This window comes from Sipha flava, unplaced genomic scaffold, assembly GCF_003268045.1.
Source record: "Sipha flava isolate LNK unplaced genomic scaffold, YSA_version1 76_pilon_pilon, whole genome shotgun sequence".
Taxonomy (NCBI): domain Eukaryota; kingdom Metazoa; phylum Arthropoda; class Insecta; order Hemiptera; family Aphididae; genus Sipha; species Sipha flava.
In genome coordinates, this window is record NW_020273616.1 from 82,952 (window position 1) to 101,762 (window position 18,811).

The following is an 18,811-nucleotide window of genomic DNA, read 5'->3' on the forward strand; positions in this document are numbered from 1 at the left end:
AAAGCGCGAGGCCCTGGACAAATGTCCCACTTGCCCTATCCTAGCGCCGTCCCTGCATACTGGTCCACCGGGAAGATGCACGTAAGTCACCTTGTCAAGGTGTATTAATATTTGTACATATTGTATATAGGTACATATGGTATGACGTACTTAGGTACCACTGTTTATTTTTTTAAGCCCCTTAAGCTTCACCGTCACGGTAAAATAAAAATAAATTAGAAAACGACTCAAGAAAAGCTGCAAAAACTGCAATTCATTTTATGTTTCCAATTCGTTAAATCTTATTTGGTGAAATTTGGAAAGACAAACTCTAAAAGTTGGAAAAGTCTATATAAAAAAACTTACGATGAATTCAAATCAGTTTTCATAATCCTTAACACATCAATAGATTGATCGGTATGTTGGAAATAGAAAACATCTAAATCCCCATATTGCGCGTGATAGAAAGAGAAAGAAAATCATGGCTTGCAATTTCCTTAGACAGGAATATACCTATTGTTCGTAAATTATTGATATTGAATATTTTGTTTTTTGATCATCTGTAGAATTAAAATCTTAATTATAGTTAAATTTGAAGGTTCTCAATCAAATGTGAAACTTAATATTACATTAAGAAATGAGTTTCAGTCCAATAAATAGAAATGTTAAATTTTTTTACATTAAATGTTATACAAATATAAATATACAATATTGTTTAAGCCCAACTATTTAATATTATACAATAATTTGTATATAAAATGTCACATTACTCGTTTTTATTTATATCAATAAGTGTAAGAGTATGCTGATGTAATATATCATTGTAATTTGTTGTTAAAATTACTTATTTGTACAGGATAGTATTTTCTAGATTATGATTCAAAATATTTCATTATTTTCTAAAAACATAAAAAAAATTTATAATTTTTTCTTATTTTATGCAGGTTAAGATTATAAGTTATCTTTATATTCCTGCATGTTATTTGTTTTCTATAGCAGTGTTTTTCAACTTCTGTATTATAACGATATGCAATTAAAGTATTTCATATTATATAGCAGAGCATACAGAAATTAAGATAATGATAAAATAATCTTTATACAATATATCCATGTATTTATAAAGATTTTATTTTACTAATAATTTACATTATAATTTAATTAGTACAAGATATTTTTTTTTCATTATTCATATATTTCAGAGATTCCCAAATCCCCAAAACACAAAAAAATTAATCGGTTTTCTCATGAATAAAATTTTTTTTTATTTGAATAAAAATAAATTACTGTCGATCTAAAAATAAATATATGATAGTGCAATATACAGTATAAATATTTGCCTTGCGCCTCAGTTTGAGAACCACTGTTATATTACACCAAATATTAATATTAATATTTGTAAATTGTGTACAAAAATGTTTGTTAAATTTATGTCATTTAATAAACTTACAAAACAATAGTTGAAAAACACTGCTTTGGTCTTCATAGTTCAGAAATTAGTTATTTGGATTGTATCTAGTTGAATTTTGTACTAAATCTTACATATCCAAATTTGATCAACTGAAAAATTATTTCATTTAAAAGCATTGCAAATTTAATTACAAATTAAGATGATTAAAAATTATTGTAATACACAAAAAAGTATTTAAACTCTACTGGTGTATCTTTAAATCTCAATTACAAATAAATTAATGAACCATCTACAAAAATACCAAGTAATTTTACATTAGCATACTTCAGATTATAAGTTAAGGAATTACAAATTTAATGATAATTGATAATAATAATTTAATTTGAAAAAAAAAATTAAAAGTTAGTACATCATAAAGTAATTTTATCATATATATATATATAATATAAAAACTTAGACTTCCATTTTCCTATAGTAATTATCAATTATAAATTAATAATCAATGCAATAAAAAAAATTTTTAATTTTTTTTATCAGAGCTGTACAAATATCAAACTTTAAGTATATCACTTTAACACAATAATAAATAATAATAAACACAACCAATATAAAAGTTAAATTATCTTTATTATGTTACAATTGAAAAATGAATTTAACTAGAAGTTTTAAAATGTTATCAACAAAATATTTATTTACAATAATAAGATTTAAAAAATTTGAAGATAAATAAATAAAATTCGATTTATTGTTGGCATATTATTTTTCTATATCATTAACTGGCTCGAATGTTTTATTTTGAATAAAATGTAGACACATATTAACGGTATTATAAAATTCGTTCATAGAATAACAAGTAAGCCTGACATCTTTGAACAGCTTCTGGTTCTACTTGCTGAACTAAGCTATCACTAACATAATACCAAGTACCATTTGGTGCTAAATGTGAAGGATCATCATTGCCATCAATAACTTTAGATAGTTTCGTCTTACTACCTTCTAAAAATGATAAGCGGTAGCTATCTTCTTTAACAGCATCCCTGACCTAAGTATAATATACATAATACATTTTAGTATGCTTGATAAATACATTTGTAAATAATAATTGAATCATACTTTTACGTATGCAATATAATGACCACTGTGTAAGAACCCGGTATGTTCTACTACACCATATAGAGAGTACAATATTCGATTTTGACCTGGGCTTAATTTATTCTAAAGAAAAGAAAACAAACAAGTATAATATTTATATTACATTTAACGAAATTGGTATCTATTACTTACTTGACATTTAACAGAACAGTAAGGAGCAATATCTAATACCCAAGGGAATGATACATCTCCAGCCATTTTTCTTGTAGTTGAATAACACATTTGAAAACGCTTTAAATGCAATATTAGAATAGCAGGAGGAGAACTAATCAACATTTGTTTTGTACTTTGACGATAAATTGTTTTTTTATCATTTGTTCCTAGCAAAAAAAAAAAATTCTCAATAAATAATAAAAAATTAAATTTCTATAAAAACTTACTTTGTTTGTACTGTTCGGTACATCGTTCACAAGAAACTTTATTATTACCGGTCATTATCTCTGATTCCGTAAATTCGTTTAGACAAGATAAAACTGAACACTCGCCATCTTTACATTTTGGTTTTGGTTGCAATGTAGCCTGTGGACATTCTTGAGAAAATTCACCTTCTTCTTCATCTTCAATTTCATCTTCACTTTTAGAGTCATCAAATAAACCATCACTATTGTTGTCACTAACATTTGGTGTAGGATTGTTACGCTCCTACACATAAATATAGATAAATAAATGAAGATTAAATTATATTTTTCTATTGAGATAGGTATAAAATACAAAATAACCTATTAATAAAATTTATTAATAAAGGACGTACAACACCCAATATTTAATTTTTTAATAAAAGAAGTGCAAGTTTATTTTATTTTATTTAAACAATGAATAACTCTTTAATTTTTTTATGTTCAATTCTGAAGGATTATAATTCACTTTAATTTGTAAAAAAGTATGTAGGTCTTATTATGAATATACTCTTATATAGGTACTTTACTTTATTTAAAATGTATTAACATTACCTGATTTTCATTTGCACTATCTGTTCCAACATCCATGTAATCTGGACTGACATTGGCGCGCATAGAATCAAGTGATGAACCTTGAGGTGAACTTGGACAATTAGTAGGACTGCAACCAGGTAGTACTGAATCCAAATCCATAGGCTTTTCAGAGTCTAGAATTCGATCAGCATCCATTTGATGATCATGATCAGCCAGTGGAGTATTATTCATCAATGTAGTAAGTTCTGTAATACTCAGAGAAGGGCTAGTAACATTAGATGGTTGTTTTTCTGAACCATAACCAGATTCTGGATTTTCTTTATTTTCATTCTTCCAATCAGACATTTCAATTTCATTTGTTTCAATTTCCATATTATCTTCTATGTCCGCATCAGTATTCAAAACTTAAAGATCAAATAAAAATTTCAAAACAGGAAATTATAATAGCATCAATTTTTTTTAAGTTATTAGATTTAAAATAAGGTAAAGTTTATCAAAATTAATACTACCTAAAGATTCTTGAGTTTTATTATTAAATTGCTTGAGTTCGTGTTTCTTTCTTCTTCCTTGTTTTAATGCTAATTTACGTTCTTTTTTTGCTTGATGTTTGGACTGATTAAAAACGTCATTATCTTTTTTACGTTGGAATGTTAGAGAATGCGTCTATTTATAAAATAAATAATTGATCAAAAGAAAATGTTTGTTAAGATACAAAGATTTTTAAAAGGTATTTACTGTATCAGCTGAAATTGGCAAACTCAAATCCAAAAAACTTTCTGTAACCTCAGATTTATGGCCACATGTTTGACATTGAACCACACTTAAAAGTTGTCCTTTAAAAACATGATCAGGACGTAAAAGCAAATCTTGCAACAATTTTTTGGTAAGCTCTTTAGCTTTTGCAGCTTTTTTATCATCAATATCTTTTGGATCAGCTCTCATGGACAAACCACAATGATGTAAAATTGTTTTTTGATATCGCTAAAAATAAAATAAATATCTTATTTATTTTCAATGGTAAAAATGGTTAAAAATAATTAATATTCAATAAATGTTGGTATTTATAAATTTTTAAATTCTAAATGAAACAAGGAATGTATTGGTTTTACTAAGATTTTTTTGTATAGGACAACATTTTGACTAGTACTGGTAAGTATTCTACTGAATGCAAATTTGCTATGCACATGCAAGGGAGCCTCTTAAACACAAAAAAAAAAAAGGAATTATAATTAAATATGCTACAAATAAAAAATAATAATCATCAAAGTAAGAAAAGAGAATATCCTATACCTCCTGAATTAATTTTTTTCTATTTTTTTCTATTATTTTTTATCGCATTAACATATACACATATAAATATATTAAGGTGTATGAGATGTTTGTAATTATATACAAATAATTATTTAGTAGATACATTTTATAGTAAATTCATTTTAAGAATTATAATAAAATTATCACATAATTTTTTGGTTCAATTTTTGTTAAGATTATGTCATGGATAATTATTATGTAGCTAACTACTTAAAAACAATGAATAATTAATTACTGCTCAAATGTAATACATGATTTTAAGTGAAACAAAAATGTTAACTAAACATTTATTTTTTTTTTTTTTTTTTACTAAGGAACATTTACAACCTTTATATTGCACAGTAAGTAAATTGGATTGATGTGATTTATTTCTTTTGAATAATTGTATTAAGCATTAACTTTTTGTTTACCTTTAAATCATCATCTCGCACAGAATCTAATAGATGTCTAAGAAGTTCATGAGAGTCATGTTGACTGTAACCAATAAACATTTTGCATTTCTTTCTTAAAGAATCTAAAAGTGCACTAGGCGTGAAAGTTGAATCACGTCCATTGGTAATTTCTTGAAGAGTAGTGCATAAATTTTCAGTTAATGGACTCCATTTCTCTTGTAGCACTGTCTACATAGAAAAATATTATTTTCATTAATTTTAAGCATATTTAAATGTTTGATAAGTCTATAAATCATACATATACATATATATATATATTAAAAGTAAAGTAATATTTACAATTTCTTCATTGTCTAATTGAATGGTTATTGGTTCACCAAATTCACTATTGTCAAGTAAAACATTTTTTAAAAATGGTGTTTGTGCTAGACATTGCAAAACTGAATTATAGAAACAGGTATTTCCTAAATTATTTAAACCCTGCAAATAAAATAATATAATATAATATGAAATATATTATTTATGAATAAAGTATAAAACATACTCTAGGTGGTCTTCTAGAACGTTCAACATTATTAATAATACTTTCAGATGGTTCAAATGTTTTCTTCAACAATGGTGCATCATCATCATCTTCATCATCAGATTTATTAACTCCATTACATTTTTTTAGAGAATTGTCTGCAGAATTAAATAGTATCAAAAACATTAAAATATTATATACTAAATTATTATTATTTTTTAATTACCTAAAACAAATTTATCAAGTTGAGCATTTTCTTTAGTTGGACAACCTTGTACTGGAAGACTGTTCATTTTATGTTTACCTGTTGGCAATTCTTTCATGTGATTGATTAAATCAATAATTGACTGAAGTTTCTTAGAGCTGGTTACAGATATTTCTTTTTTACAATCGTGACACCTAATCAAATAAATGATTTTATACATCTATATTTTTCTATTAACAAAAATATTCTAAATCAATATAGTATATTTATGTATAACATATTATGTATGTAATCATACATAAAAATATGTAAGCATCTTAGACACAACATTGATCTCTTAGTTTCACTTTGGGACCAGAGCAGTTGAGCCCATTGTCCAAATAAATCAATAAAAAAGAATCAAGAATAAAAATATATACAATACATACCTATTACAATTGCATATAAATATTTTTTGAAATTTTAGCTAAATAATAAAAAAATGTAAATGAATAATAATAAAAAGTAGGTATATAGGTTAAGTAGAAAAATCACAATGGAATTATTTACAGTTATATATTACTTAATTAATTTTGATGTAGATAGATCATTTAGTTTATCTACACAATAACAATTAAATATTAGAATCAAAAACAAAATAATAATAATAATAAATCTTTAAAGATGATAATGAAATTGTATGAAAAAATGTATTTAAAGGAAACTACTGCTTATAGATAACAATTAAGTATTCATACATTTTAATAGTCATCAATAGTTTTATAATATATATATTTTTCAAGGATGGATTTTAAGTCATTAAAATTTTTCATTTCTGATAATGAAATAGGCCAGGGGTGGCGAACCTTTTTAGGTTCAAGTGCCAAATTTTTCCTTTACAGATTATGAAAATCGTTTACATGCCCAAAGAAAATTATATTTTCTAAACTATAAACAAAATTACAGATTTATTACATTATTTTTATTAAACTTTAGTCATTCTTAGTGAAACACAAGCAGCAATTGTTTTGTTGGTCAAAACCTTTCTTTCCTTCGATTTAATTTCATTTTTTATAGCGAATAAGCTTTCACGAACATAGGTTGACGAAAAATATGAAAGCATAACGAATATTGTAATTTTTAAAACATATATAATTTGTTTATTTGAATTTCTTACAACCAACATTTTAAAAATAGTAAAATTTTTTTTTGTACAATTTCAATTTTTTGCGCGTGCCATTAAATTTTGGTCAACATGCCATTTTTAGCACGTGTGCCATAGGTTCACCACCCCTGAAATAGGTGATTCCAGAAAATATAATATTTATATATAAATGAATTTTGTAAACTGACTTACGAAATAATTAAACTTTCAATGTTGACAGCAATGGAATGGCTATCACTTCTTGGAGTACTTTGATGTTTGAGAATATGATTAGTGTCAAGGCTACAACAATGAAATGATCCACATTGTATGCAAATATATAGCTCCTAAAATGTAGACATTTTTTTTTTTTTTTATAAATAAGGGTTTATTTACAATAAAATTATAAAATTACCCAAAAAACATAACTTTGAATTTATAAGTACACTTATCAAATTTAGGTCAACTGATACTGTAATCAAAACATACCTAAATATAAGACTAACAAAACTTTTTTGATGATTTATATAATTTTTACAATTTAGAAATTAAAACTTGAAATAACCCATACCAAAAATGACATAAAAATAATAACTTAAAAAAATACAAGATAACAATCAAATAATCAAATATAACAATAAAACAGAGGTCCCTAATTAAATATTAAGGGGCATAGTCGATGTTGAGCTATTGAAGAATCTTTAAACATAAAATATAATGTACCCTTAATCTTGTTATTTTTAAACTACATTTTTTAAGTGCTACTCTAATTTTATATCATGTAAAATTATGTCCAGATTTTTCTTAAAAAAAAAAAAAAATTAAAATAACTATAATAAACCATAAAAAAAATGTTATTTTGGGTCAAAGATTTCCAAATATCAAAAAATAAATAAAAAATATATATTTAGGAAAATGAAAATGTTAAAAGAAAAGAACAACTTATAGCTGAACCGTAAAGGATGAACAAGACTCCATATTATCAGAAACAGCAATGAAAGATCAGTTGCAATTGGACAGATATGGATGTAAGTTAAAGCAATAAGATAAAAAAAAAAAGAAATAGAATTTAAAGCTCAATTAAAAGAATGAGGGAAAGAGTTAGAAATGCATAGGGTAGCACCAATAATTATAGAAATTAAACAGATGGATAAGATAATTTATTTTTACTATCAAGTTAAGAAATTAATAAAAGAATTTTATGGAGATATACTGCAGTAATGAAAAAGTTAAAGTACTTCAGATATAACCAACAGAATTTTTTATAAAATATATGTCTAGGAACATGAAAAATTTCACATTTTTTTTGAACCTCAAAAGACACAACTCATTGTTCTAAGAGACAATACTACTAGTTGAACAGCTTAGAATGTTCATTAAATCTAACTCTTGGATATATGTACTATAAGGTGGAATCATTAATACAAAGGTAATACAACTATTAATGACATTATTGTTAAGACAGTTCAGGACAAAGGAACTAAATATACATGTTTTTTAATCTTCAAAATATCTGCATAACCTGCCAAATTAAACGCCTTAATTTGAAGTAACAGCAAACATATTATAAGAATTAATCTTTGACTCTCGGGGAAGCCAAGTACTAAGCTAGTAATAAAATTAAAACAAGTTATAAATTGACAAAATGACACATAATATACATACTTCTAAGTTGTGGTTTTTACAATTTGGCTCTGAACATTCTAAAAAGTCTAATACAGCTTTATGTAAACGTTTACGAACATTATTAAAATTGACAGCTTTGTTGACATGAGAACAAGGATGTTTGAGAACTAGAACAAAAACATTTTGATATTGATAATCGAGATAGCCAAGGATGAAGACGACCAGTGGAGCTTGTTACAGGATGTGGACTCACTGTTTGTTGATTGACTTTTAAATTCTCCCGAATCTGACGAATCACCAGCATTTAACAGATCTGGAACGGGAGCGTTAGAACTTTGACGGTTACGTTTCTTTTTACCTTTTGCCATGACTTAGAAAGATGTAAAATGCGTAGCAAATAAAACTCAACACTGGACGTCTATTTATAAAAGTTCTTGTTTTGGGATAAAAACGTGATTAGGCGAAAACTATAGAAACAAGAGATAAGGGGCGCATGCCGAATAAAAATGTCAATGTGCACTGTAATATTAATTTTTACAATGACCGGTATGTAGATAATAATAAATTAAGAAGATTCTGAAAAAAAAATATTAATCATTGATTACTTACCTTTCTTCTTTAATTTTTTTTTCTTATCTGAAACCGTGTCTTGAACACAATAATACCTTCCACTACCTAACCATTGACGTCACTTTCAAGTTTCTTTTTATTTTTTCTTAAATTATAACAACATAGTGGAATACTGAATCATCTGGTCATCTGTTACTCTATAACGTATCGCGTCGTCTTTACGCTTCGATAAAACATTATCTTCATGACAAGGAGGGAAAAAACGATAAAACAAAACAAAAACAAAAATCGACACGATAACGTGATTTAATTGTGAAATATTAAATTACCAACAATCGGGTTGTGGCGGCAATGATGAAGAATTGGAGAGAAATATACTATTAACTATTGTACCGTTGTATTAATGTAACAAAATGTACTGGACACCGTAGGCGTTGGGGTTGGAAATGAGATAGTAATGAAAAAAGTTTATAATAATTACAAGTAATTGAACTATATACCTACTTTACCTACGGACGTGTAAGAGTAAGTGAGGAAAAGAGAAAAGACAGAAAAAAAAAGGGACTACACTCCACACAATCCAGAATGCGCACGGAGACCGTAGCAGCTGAGCCGCGATTATGGACGTTGTAAATGCGTTGCGCGTTGGCAGCAATGCGACAGTTGGTTAACTTGTATAACCGGCTGGATGATAACCCCAGATATGATAAGAGTTATCTGAATTTCCGGCTGATACCACGGACCGAGATATTATAACCACTGATATATCAATTTATGATTATAACTGTTGAATGGTACCGTAAACATTCTCGTTGGCAAATGTATAATACGAGTGACAGTGACAAGAAAATAATTAATTCCATTCCATAATCCGTTACGGGATTGATACGTAGTCATCGCCGTGCTGCATACGCTAAAAGAAAGTTCGCTTGCCGGAGAAGTTGGATCAATCGATCACAGTCACGTACAATTTCAAACTGTTAGCTCCATTTGAAATAATCATTTATTTTCGACACGTACTAACCTCCACTAGTTCATTGTCTGGTGACCGAAATGCGTACCAATTGCTGGACCGGCGTCGTCAAAGTCTTTGCAAAAAATTTCTATACCTCCGGGAACAGGTAAAATTTCCTTAGGGGAAAAACAGAAACTATTGTTTTCAATTCTATAATATGTTGGACATTTCTACAGCATAGATGGAGATCATGGACACTTATTCCTTTCCCCTCTTGTAAAAATAATATAAAGTTGTAATTTAATTATTTTTAATTTAAAGTTATGAAATAAGTATTCACAATTTTTTGCCTTCCCTATAATTATTACTGTTACATGTAAATTATAATAAATATGAAATGGAGATATCATCAATTTAATAATTTTAGAATATTATACTTATTAGTTATAAAAAAATATAAAAATACTAAGACCGTAGGACGTTCAACAGTATTTTTGTTATTTACCCTTTTAGCAGATAGTTTTGAATTTTGAGTAGAGTTCTGTTCAAATATTATGATTTGTTTTAGAATTTTAAAGTAATTGTGATTTATGTTTCTCAAAATAAAATAGTTATTTTTTCTTATATATATATTGTATATTATAAAAATGAAAATTACATACTTAAATTGTCCAATGAAAGTGATGTCAATCCTGTTAGATTGTTCTGTTGTTAAATATGACAAAATATTCCTTATGTACATCTATGTACACGTTAAGAATCTTATGTAGCATTTCACTTTGAACCTCCAAAATAAAATAATTTTTTATTAACAGAAATTAAAGTTAAGAAGTCCCTATAGTACATCTATAGATGGACCTTTCTTCTAATATAAATATATGAGTATTAATTTTTGAGTATAGATGTAATAAAGTATAACATTAGTCTATTGACGTAACGTTGATGTGTCACAGTAATAGTCGTTTTATAAACTCTTGAGAGTTTACATTAATCTTTAAAATTCTAAATTTACAACATGATATTTATTCTTTCTTTTTATTAAACTTAATAATATACATATATATATATATATATATACATTTAATAGTGGTAAATATTGAAATGCATAATTCTTATTTAATGATTTTGTTGCTTAACCAGTATTTAATCATTTGATTTATATTTTACAGAGTTCCCTAAATGATAATTCAATAAATCATTTTTCAATTTGAATCTCGATTACTCGAATTTTCGGAAACTCGTACCATTTCTTGACGCATAAATTTTAATTTAGAATTTATAGGATAAGTTTTTCGTATTGATACGTATTTCACGATAAGAATTCGGATGATTCGTTATAATTACCGACATTTACCGGGAAATATCACTAACAGCGGCTTTTTTTCTGAAAATTGGTGAGTTGAGTTTCATGATTTTATTGAGCTGGACTATGATATAAAAATATGCTATATTTTCCATGAAAATCTTAAATTATATGAAGTTACAAAAAGAGTCGGATAGTTTTAACAATATAGAATCTATACTTTAACCTTTATTACTAATTATTATTGCTATTGCCTAAACTTTAGATAGCATATACGGTATACAGGTATAATGTAAATATATTGGAGAACTATAAAATAATTCTTGAATTTTTTGTGCACATGTTTGAAAATATTTTTTTTCTTTTCAAAATTAAAACAAACATCAACCAAATTTTTCTAAAAAGTCTTACATGTTTTTGAAAATGTTAATATATTATATATTCTATTTATATATTAATTTTTTAAACTCGATGTTCATTATTATTTTCAAGTGTAATAGTAATATAAGTGAGATGAGTGGGTTTAATATAAAAAATAATATTTTATTTTTATATATTTTTAAATTTTATTCGGTCTGGGATCGTAGTTAGTTAATTTATAAATAATCAATATAATAAGTCAATCATTTAATTTTAATTGTAAAATCGAGTTTGACAAACTATACAAATAATTTTTTTTATTTCATTTAGGTATATATTTATCAAAATTGAAATTATGATTTTTGAAATATATGCAATCATTTTTTAAAATGACAATATGTATAACAAAATATTACGTACATCAAAACGAATAAAACAAGACGAAATCATATTCTATTGAAAAAAAATTAATAATCTTTAAATACTTTGGACTGATGTGTTTATTAAAAAGTAGATAAAATATAAAAGATTATTAAAAAAAGTATAATTAAAATTTAATTAAAACATCTTGAAATAAAACTAATAATTAATAAACTAATTAATAAGTATCATATTTTACTCTTAAATAATTTTAATAATTAAATTTTATATTTAATATTTTACTTTAGATTTAAATTTTTATTTGTTTTAATTAATTGTAGTGTAAAATTTCATTAATACCTATTTACACTAAATAATTAGCCAAAGCAGTACCGAAAAAATCGTATTGATTTTTTTTTGCTTAGTATACTTATACGATGTAGGTCAAGATATAATAAAAGCGATTTAACAATTTATGAATATGTGTATGCATTTAAACGGATCTACAAACGTGAAAAAATTATTTGCTCCTTAATTTATAATTCTATTACAATTAAATAAAGTTTATTTTTAATAAAGCATTTGATTATATATTTCTTGATTTTTTCCAATTTAAATTTTATTATTTAATTTACTGTATAAAATGTATATGTATGTATCACTTCATGGTATTTAGAATACTAATTGATTTTTTTACTGAATTCTAGTATTTTATTGACTTTCAATTCAAAATTTGCTTTTTCATAGTTCATTGGATTAGAAAGTTGTTGTGATGATAATCTAGAAAATAATGTTTGTGAATTATATAAAATTGTTTTACCTAAATTGTTCTTACCTGTAAATTGTTGATATAATTGTTAGTAAAGTCTGAACATTAAAAAAAAATCGTATAAATTTTAATTAAAATGCGTGAATCATTGTGATAATATATATAATTACAAATTCATTTAATACTCGTCTATTTTTTAGGTTAAATTAAATCAAGATTATTTTTCGTTTATTAACACACATAGACGTATAAAGTATGGACTGCGCTTAGAAAGAGAGCTCTTTATGTGTTTATGTTAACACGAATTATTCAAGAAATATATAATAAGAAACCACTAAATTGTTTTTCTTGTATACCCCTAAGCTAAATATTTTGCTAGATTGTACCTTTCATTATAAATTTTAAAATTTGAACATGCTCTTAAATAATATAAGTAAAAAATAACAAAAACATAATGCAAATAGTTTTACATTCTGTATTTAAAAATAAAAATAAATAAATAATTTTACTTATTTGAGCTGCATTTTGCTTATTTCTATATTTATTTTTTATAAATATGTACAAAGAAAAAGCTCTCTCGACAGGCTCCTTACTTGTAAACGGCAATAGAAACTCAATTTCCTTATTATAATATCTTTCATATTCATTTTTAATATCCATAAAATAATTATTAATTTGATTTCTTTTAAACTCAATTTTTAACGTTGTCTCTTGAAAGTTCAATTAAGTTTCATTTTTTTTATGGTTGTACAATTGATAAAGATGTTGCTGTTTGAAAGAATTCTTCATCGAAAGCAATTGAAATTTATATGTTTTCTTCTTTGGTTTTTTGAAAAGATTAAAACTTACACCAAATTGGTCGAGTATATTGGTGAATAAGAAGCTACACCAAGACGCTCTTTAACCTAACCTTAACCGTCATCAACCATATTATATTATTATAGAATTATACACATAATATTCTATAATCTACAATCTATTAGATGTCTAAAATTAAATTTTTATTTGTGTGATAAAAAAATTTCTTTGTTATAATATTATACATTTTAAAATAATGTATGAAAGACTTGTATTTATGATATGTATTAGGTATTAGCAATATATTTAATACAGCTAAAATTATTAATTTTACATCATATATTGATTTATAAAATAACAATTTTTACTATGAATAATTAAAATTTGAATTAGGAGCTTATATTTATAAATGTGTCACCATATTTTGTAGCTTACTAGCTACTAGCATATTTGTGTCACAAGAATAAATGTGTTTTAAACTAAAATGTGATACTTTTTACTATAAATTAGTTGCATAGTTATAAATGATTAAACAATATTTTTTAGATTGAAAGCCAAAGTAATAGACGGAAAAAGTATAGCTAGTACTATATTAAATGAACTACGCGTTGAGACTCAAGAATGGGTTTCCCAAGGGCATCGTGCACCCCGATTAGTAGCAGTATTAGTTGGACAAGATCCGGCTAGTAAAATTTATGTTTCAAACAAAATGAAAGCTGCTAAAGTTGTTGGTTGTTACACTATGTTAATGGAAATATCATTGGGATATAAAAAATTATAATTTTTTTTTTTTTAATATATATATTTAAATTAGGTATTGAAACAGAAACAATAAAATTTGACGAATCAACAAATGAAAATGAACTCCTTGCATGTATTAAGCGTTTAAATTTTGACCAAAATGTTGATGGAATTCTAGTCCAGGTAAGATACATAACTTATATTAATAATAAAATTTCAATTTTGAAATTCAGAAATTATGAATATTATTAACATTTTCCAAATAAATTAAAAATATATAATGAGATAAATGCCATTCCATGATCAAAATTACTGAAAATATAATCCCTTTTTTATGGAATTTTGCTGATTAAAATCTTTTATACACAACTAAAATTTAGTTAGGTTATGTAAATTACATATATGATTTCCAATGATTTTGGTAGAAAATTTCACTAGTACATATTTTACAATAAATAAAAGTGGCATTCTATACCTTGTATTAAAACTAAATTGTGGATTTTTCAATTGGCATTACACACATGTATACAATAATAACATAATGTCATTAGTGCATCATGATTTTTTTTTAACTTCAGATATTTAATATTTTCATTATTCCATGTATAAAAAGAGATTTAATCAATTATATTATTTATTAATATTTCGGTGTGATATGATAGTGCTAAAAATGAATAGATAGTATTTAAAAAATTATGATTTCTAAATTTACATCAGAGTCTTAAAAATCTAGATGCTTTCATCTTGTACATTATTTGTTATCAAAATACATGCATTTTAGTTACCACTTCCTGAACACATTACCGAACGAACAATGTGTAATGCCGTTGCACCACACAAGGATGTTGATGGTTTCAACATTGTTAATATTGGAAGATTTTGCTTAGACATGCAATGTTTAGGCCCATGCACACCATTGGGTGTTCATGAGTTAATTAGACGAACTGGTAATACTTAGTAATTTTAAATAAAAGTAATAAGGTAATACAATTTAATTAATAAAAAAAAAAATATTTTATAGGAATACCTACATTAGGTAAAAATGCAGTAGTTTGTGGAAGATCTAAAAATGTTGGTATGCCTATTGCTATGCTGCTTCATGCAGATAATGCAGGTATTATACAAAATTGTATTTAAAATTTTAAATATTGTGTATTATATTATGATTTACTATTAGTGGTAATATTCTATTTTGGCCTATATTTTTATACTATTATTGGTAACTATAAATAATTTTAAATATCTATGACTTTTATGGACATAATCTATAATTAATTAGTACATCCCACTCCATAATAAAATCTTGATCATGCCACTGTGTATGTATATTCTTCTGGTCAATGTTTAATGTTATAAATTATTTAACATTAATCTCTTTAAGTCAAAAAGTAACCCTGTTAAACCATAATGGTAAAATAAATAGATAGGTCACTGAACCTGGTACTACAAAGTAAAAAGTTTGGGGTCAAAATGGTTTCACAAATTAGTAACCAATTCGTAATAATTCGTATCTACAAATTTGGAATTTTTAATTTAAGTATAACCGTATTAAGTATAATGCACCCCAGGGCTTATTATAAAACACAGTTGAACTTATTTTGCATATTTGGATAAGCTAGATGCACACTTCATAATCAGTTTTTGTGTAATTGATTTTTATAATTTTTTGCCTTAATAATAAGATGAAAATGAATAGTTTTTCCTATAGGTATTAAAGTATGAGGTGTTTTTGCAATAAGAAAATGATTTATAAAGTAGTCACACACTATCTGATTTTGATTGGTGTACATTGTTTGAATTACAGAACTACGATGAACACTGTACACAGAAAATAAAATAAAGTTAACAAAAGGATGTTCTAACATCGTAGTATGTATTATATATAAATAAATCCATAGTAAAAACATAAGAAAATACGTTTTCATAATAGAAGATTATATATGGTGGTTATGATAAGTGACGGCTTCATAATTTCGGGAAAAATATAAATATTAATGTATGGTATATACAAATATAATTTATTTGGTATATACTTTATCCAATGTATGGTTTGTCATTAATATTATTGATATCAATATTTGGAATTTAAATATTTGTGTAACTGAAAATAGTATTCAAAATATATGTAAGTTTGGAGGAGGAGGTGTAGGGTTTAGCCCCCCAAGGGTCTATATTAAATAATTGCGCCCATGGAACGCAGTTTTTAAATCATTGGATGGAGCTCCTCTATTTAATTTTTCCCAATTCGAACTCTGTATAAATATAAATAGATGTATATATTGTATATATTGTATATAAGTATAATGAAAAAAGTAAAGAGGATATTAATTAAAATAAGATGATTTAAATAAGAATGTTTATTATTTTATTTCTTCTTAATAGATTAAATTTTAAATTATTCCTCCTAAATACTAAAAATGTTATTATTTGTAACTAAAAATTGAATATTATATTTCATTTTATTATATTTTAAGATCATATTTCTATTTTGATAGGCTTATTTAAAAAAAATGTGTAGTTGGAAAATATCCTTAGAATAAGACAAGATGCACAAGAATATAGAAAATTGATTTTGGGCGGTTAGACTTAAGTTATAAATTCCAAACTTATGGTTACGAATTGGTTACTAATTTTTGAAATCATTTTGACCACAAAATTTTTACTTTGTGGTGCCAGGGTCAGTGACCTTAAATAGATCCTATATTATATATCCAATATTTGTAACTCAAAATAAACTATAAGTGATAATTTGGCACATAACTATGTTTCTTTACCTTCCAACAATAATTTTGTTTGCATAATAAATGTATTCTATTAATAAAATATTTATCATCATATAGGTATTTAGTTGTATGAAACTATAAAAATTAAAATATTTACATCTTATAACTTCAAGTTTACTTGAAATCGACTTTTTTACATTTTCAAATTATTTTATCAATTTCATATTATTTACAATATAAATTTATTATTATTTTAAATTTTAAAATCAATTTTTTAAGGGTATAAAAATATTAATTCAAAAAAGTAAAAAAGTCGTTTTCAAGTCAACTTCATGACAAATTCAAATATGTTTGTATAAGTCTTATCCGATCATTGGGCAGTTCAGTACAATTGGCAGAATATAGGTATATTTTGATAGAAAACGTAATCCGGATAGAATCCCCTTAAAGATATCAAAATTTATAAATATATAAATTTATCATGTCAATAACAATAAGAATTTGTATGAATTATTAAAAAACAATTTTTACTGTAAAAAAACTGAATAATTTAAATTTTGTTTGTTATACTTTAAAGTGTGCTTAAAATACAGTTAATTTAAATAATTTTGTACCTATAAAACAATTTAATACAGATTGAAACAATCACATTAAATATCTGTTTATTTTTTGGTTTCATATAAAAGTTATATAAATACATATAAATTTTGTAAATACAGATTTATTATGATTGTAAAGTTGCATTAAGTATGAATAGTGTAATTTTTTAACTTAAACAAGTTCCTAAGTTCCTATTTATACTATTTTACTATAGTTAAAATGAATGTACAATTTGATAGAAATGATTTATAAATATTTGATTTGAAGGGGAGACATCTGCTATGGATGCAACTACTACAATATGTCACCGATATACACCACCAGAACAGCTAAAAGTATTCACAAAAAATGCTGATATAATTGTATCTGCAGCCGGTATTATTGTTATATTTGAAAAAACTATTTGAAAAATAAACTAATAAATGTATATTGATAATAGGAGTTCCAAATTTGATTCAAGCTGATATGATTAAACCAGGAGCTGCTATCATTGATGTAGGAATAACTAGAGTTATCGATCCACGAACATCCAAATCATGTCTTGTTGGAGATGTTGATTTTGAGAAAGTTAGTGAAATTGCTGAGTACATAACACCAGTACCTGGAGGAGTTGGACCAATGACAGTAGCAATGTTAATGCGAAACACTATTGTTGCAGCTAAAAAATCTGTTATCTATAATATACTTGATCCTGGTGCTGTAATTCACAAAAAAGCATCACAAATAAATCCCTGAAGCTGAACATCAGGCTGAAATTGTCTACCTGATTTTATACCTAACACTGTGAATGTAAAATTATATTCCTGACAAAAATTTGTTACCTCTAATTTTACAATGTTATTTAAATACCAAATAATAAAAATGTGTAAAAACAAAATCAAGTTGTATTAATATATACAGTAGGGTTTCGATAATCTGAACTCGGGCTAATCTAAAAGACACAGTAATCCGAATGAGCTTGAAAAATATTACATTTTTATA

At 25.3% G+C, this 18,811-nt stretch overlaps 2 protein-coding genes across 5 annotated transcripts; one reads left to right on the forward strand and one right to left on the reverse strand.

Annotated features, from left to right (window-relative positions):
• Positions 1-2,125: 2,125 nt before the first annotated feature.
• Positions 2,126-9,753, reverse strand: LOC112692813 (ubiquitin carboxyl-terminal hydrolase 16). 4 transcript variants are annotated; one of them, XM_025567611.1, is made up of 16 exons: positions 9,551-9,753; positions 9,261-9,461; positions 8,905-9,170; positions 8,691-8,818; positions 7,239-7,372; positions 5,924-6,096; positions 5,719-5,855; positions 5,514-5,654; positions 5,193-5,402; positions 4,207-4,452; positions 3,981-4,134; positions 3,490-3,875; positions 2,920-3,181; positions 2,672-2,859; positions 2,501-2,602; positions 2,126-2,429 (listed from the first exon to the last, which is right to left on the reverse strand). In XM_025567611.1, exons 3-16 carry the CDS (start codon positions 9,017-9,019, stop codon positions 2,214-2,216), a joined length of 2,592 nt encoding a protein of 863 aa, XP_025423396.1. In that variant the 5' UTR covers positions 9,020-9,170; positions 9,261-9,461; positions 9,551-9,753; the 3' UTR covers positions 2,126-2,213. The 4 variants fall into 4 exon arrangements, with proteins under 4 accessions (XP_025423396.1, XP_025423395.1, XP_025423394.1 ...); XM_025567610.1 differs by having other exon boundaries at positions 8,905-9,084; positions 9,261-9,753; XM_025567609.1 differs by having other exon boundaries at positions 8,905-9,118; positions 9,261-9,753.
• A 169-nt stretch (positions 9,754-9,922) lies between these two features.
• On the forward strand, positions 9,923-18,585 carry LOC112692815 (bifunctional methylenetetrahydrofolate dehydrogenase/cyclohydrolase, mitochondrial). The gene is made up of 7 exons (XM_025567612.1): positions 9,923-10,342; positions 14,313-14,497; positions 14,581-14,690; positions 15,289-15,454; positions 15,529-15,621; positions 18,098-18,205; positions 18,270-18,585. Exons 1-7 carry the CDS (start codon positions 10,275-10,277, stop codon positions 18,563-18,565), a joined length of 1,026 nt encoding a protein of 341 aa, XP_025423397.1. The 5' UTR covers positions 9,923-10,274; the 3' UTR covers positions 18,566-18,585.
• The last annotated feature ends 226 nt before the right edge of the window (positions 18,586-18,811 follow it).

Excerpts from the sequence above, each read along its gene's own strand:
- LOC112692813 (XM_025567611.1), bottom strand. The coding sequence starts at position 9,019 with ATGGCAAAAGGTAAAAAGAAACGTAACCGTCAAAGTTCTAACGCTCCC. Across the intron at positions 5,403-5,513 it reads AATTAGACAATGAAGAAATT|ACAGTGCTACAAGAGAAATG; the intron begins GTAAATATTACT and ends TTTTCTATGTAG. Across the intron at positions 3,182-3,489 it reads ATAGTGCAAATGAAAATCAG|GAGCGTAACAATCCTACACC; the intron begins GTAATGTTAATA and ends ATTTATGTGTAG.
- LOC112692815 (XM_025567612.1), top strand. The coding sequence starts at position 10,275 with ATGCGTACCAATTGCTGGACCGGCGTCGTCAAAGTCTTTGCAAAAAAT. Across the intron at positions 14,691-15,288 it reads TTGATGGAATTCTAGTCCAG|TTACCACTTCCTGAACACAT; the intron begins GTAAGATACATA and ends CATGCATTTTAG. Across the intron at positions 18,206-18,269 it reads TATAATTGTATCTGCAGCCG|GAGTTCCAAATTTGATTCAA; the intron begins GTATTATTGTTA and ends TATTGATAATAG.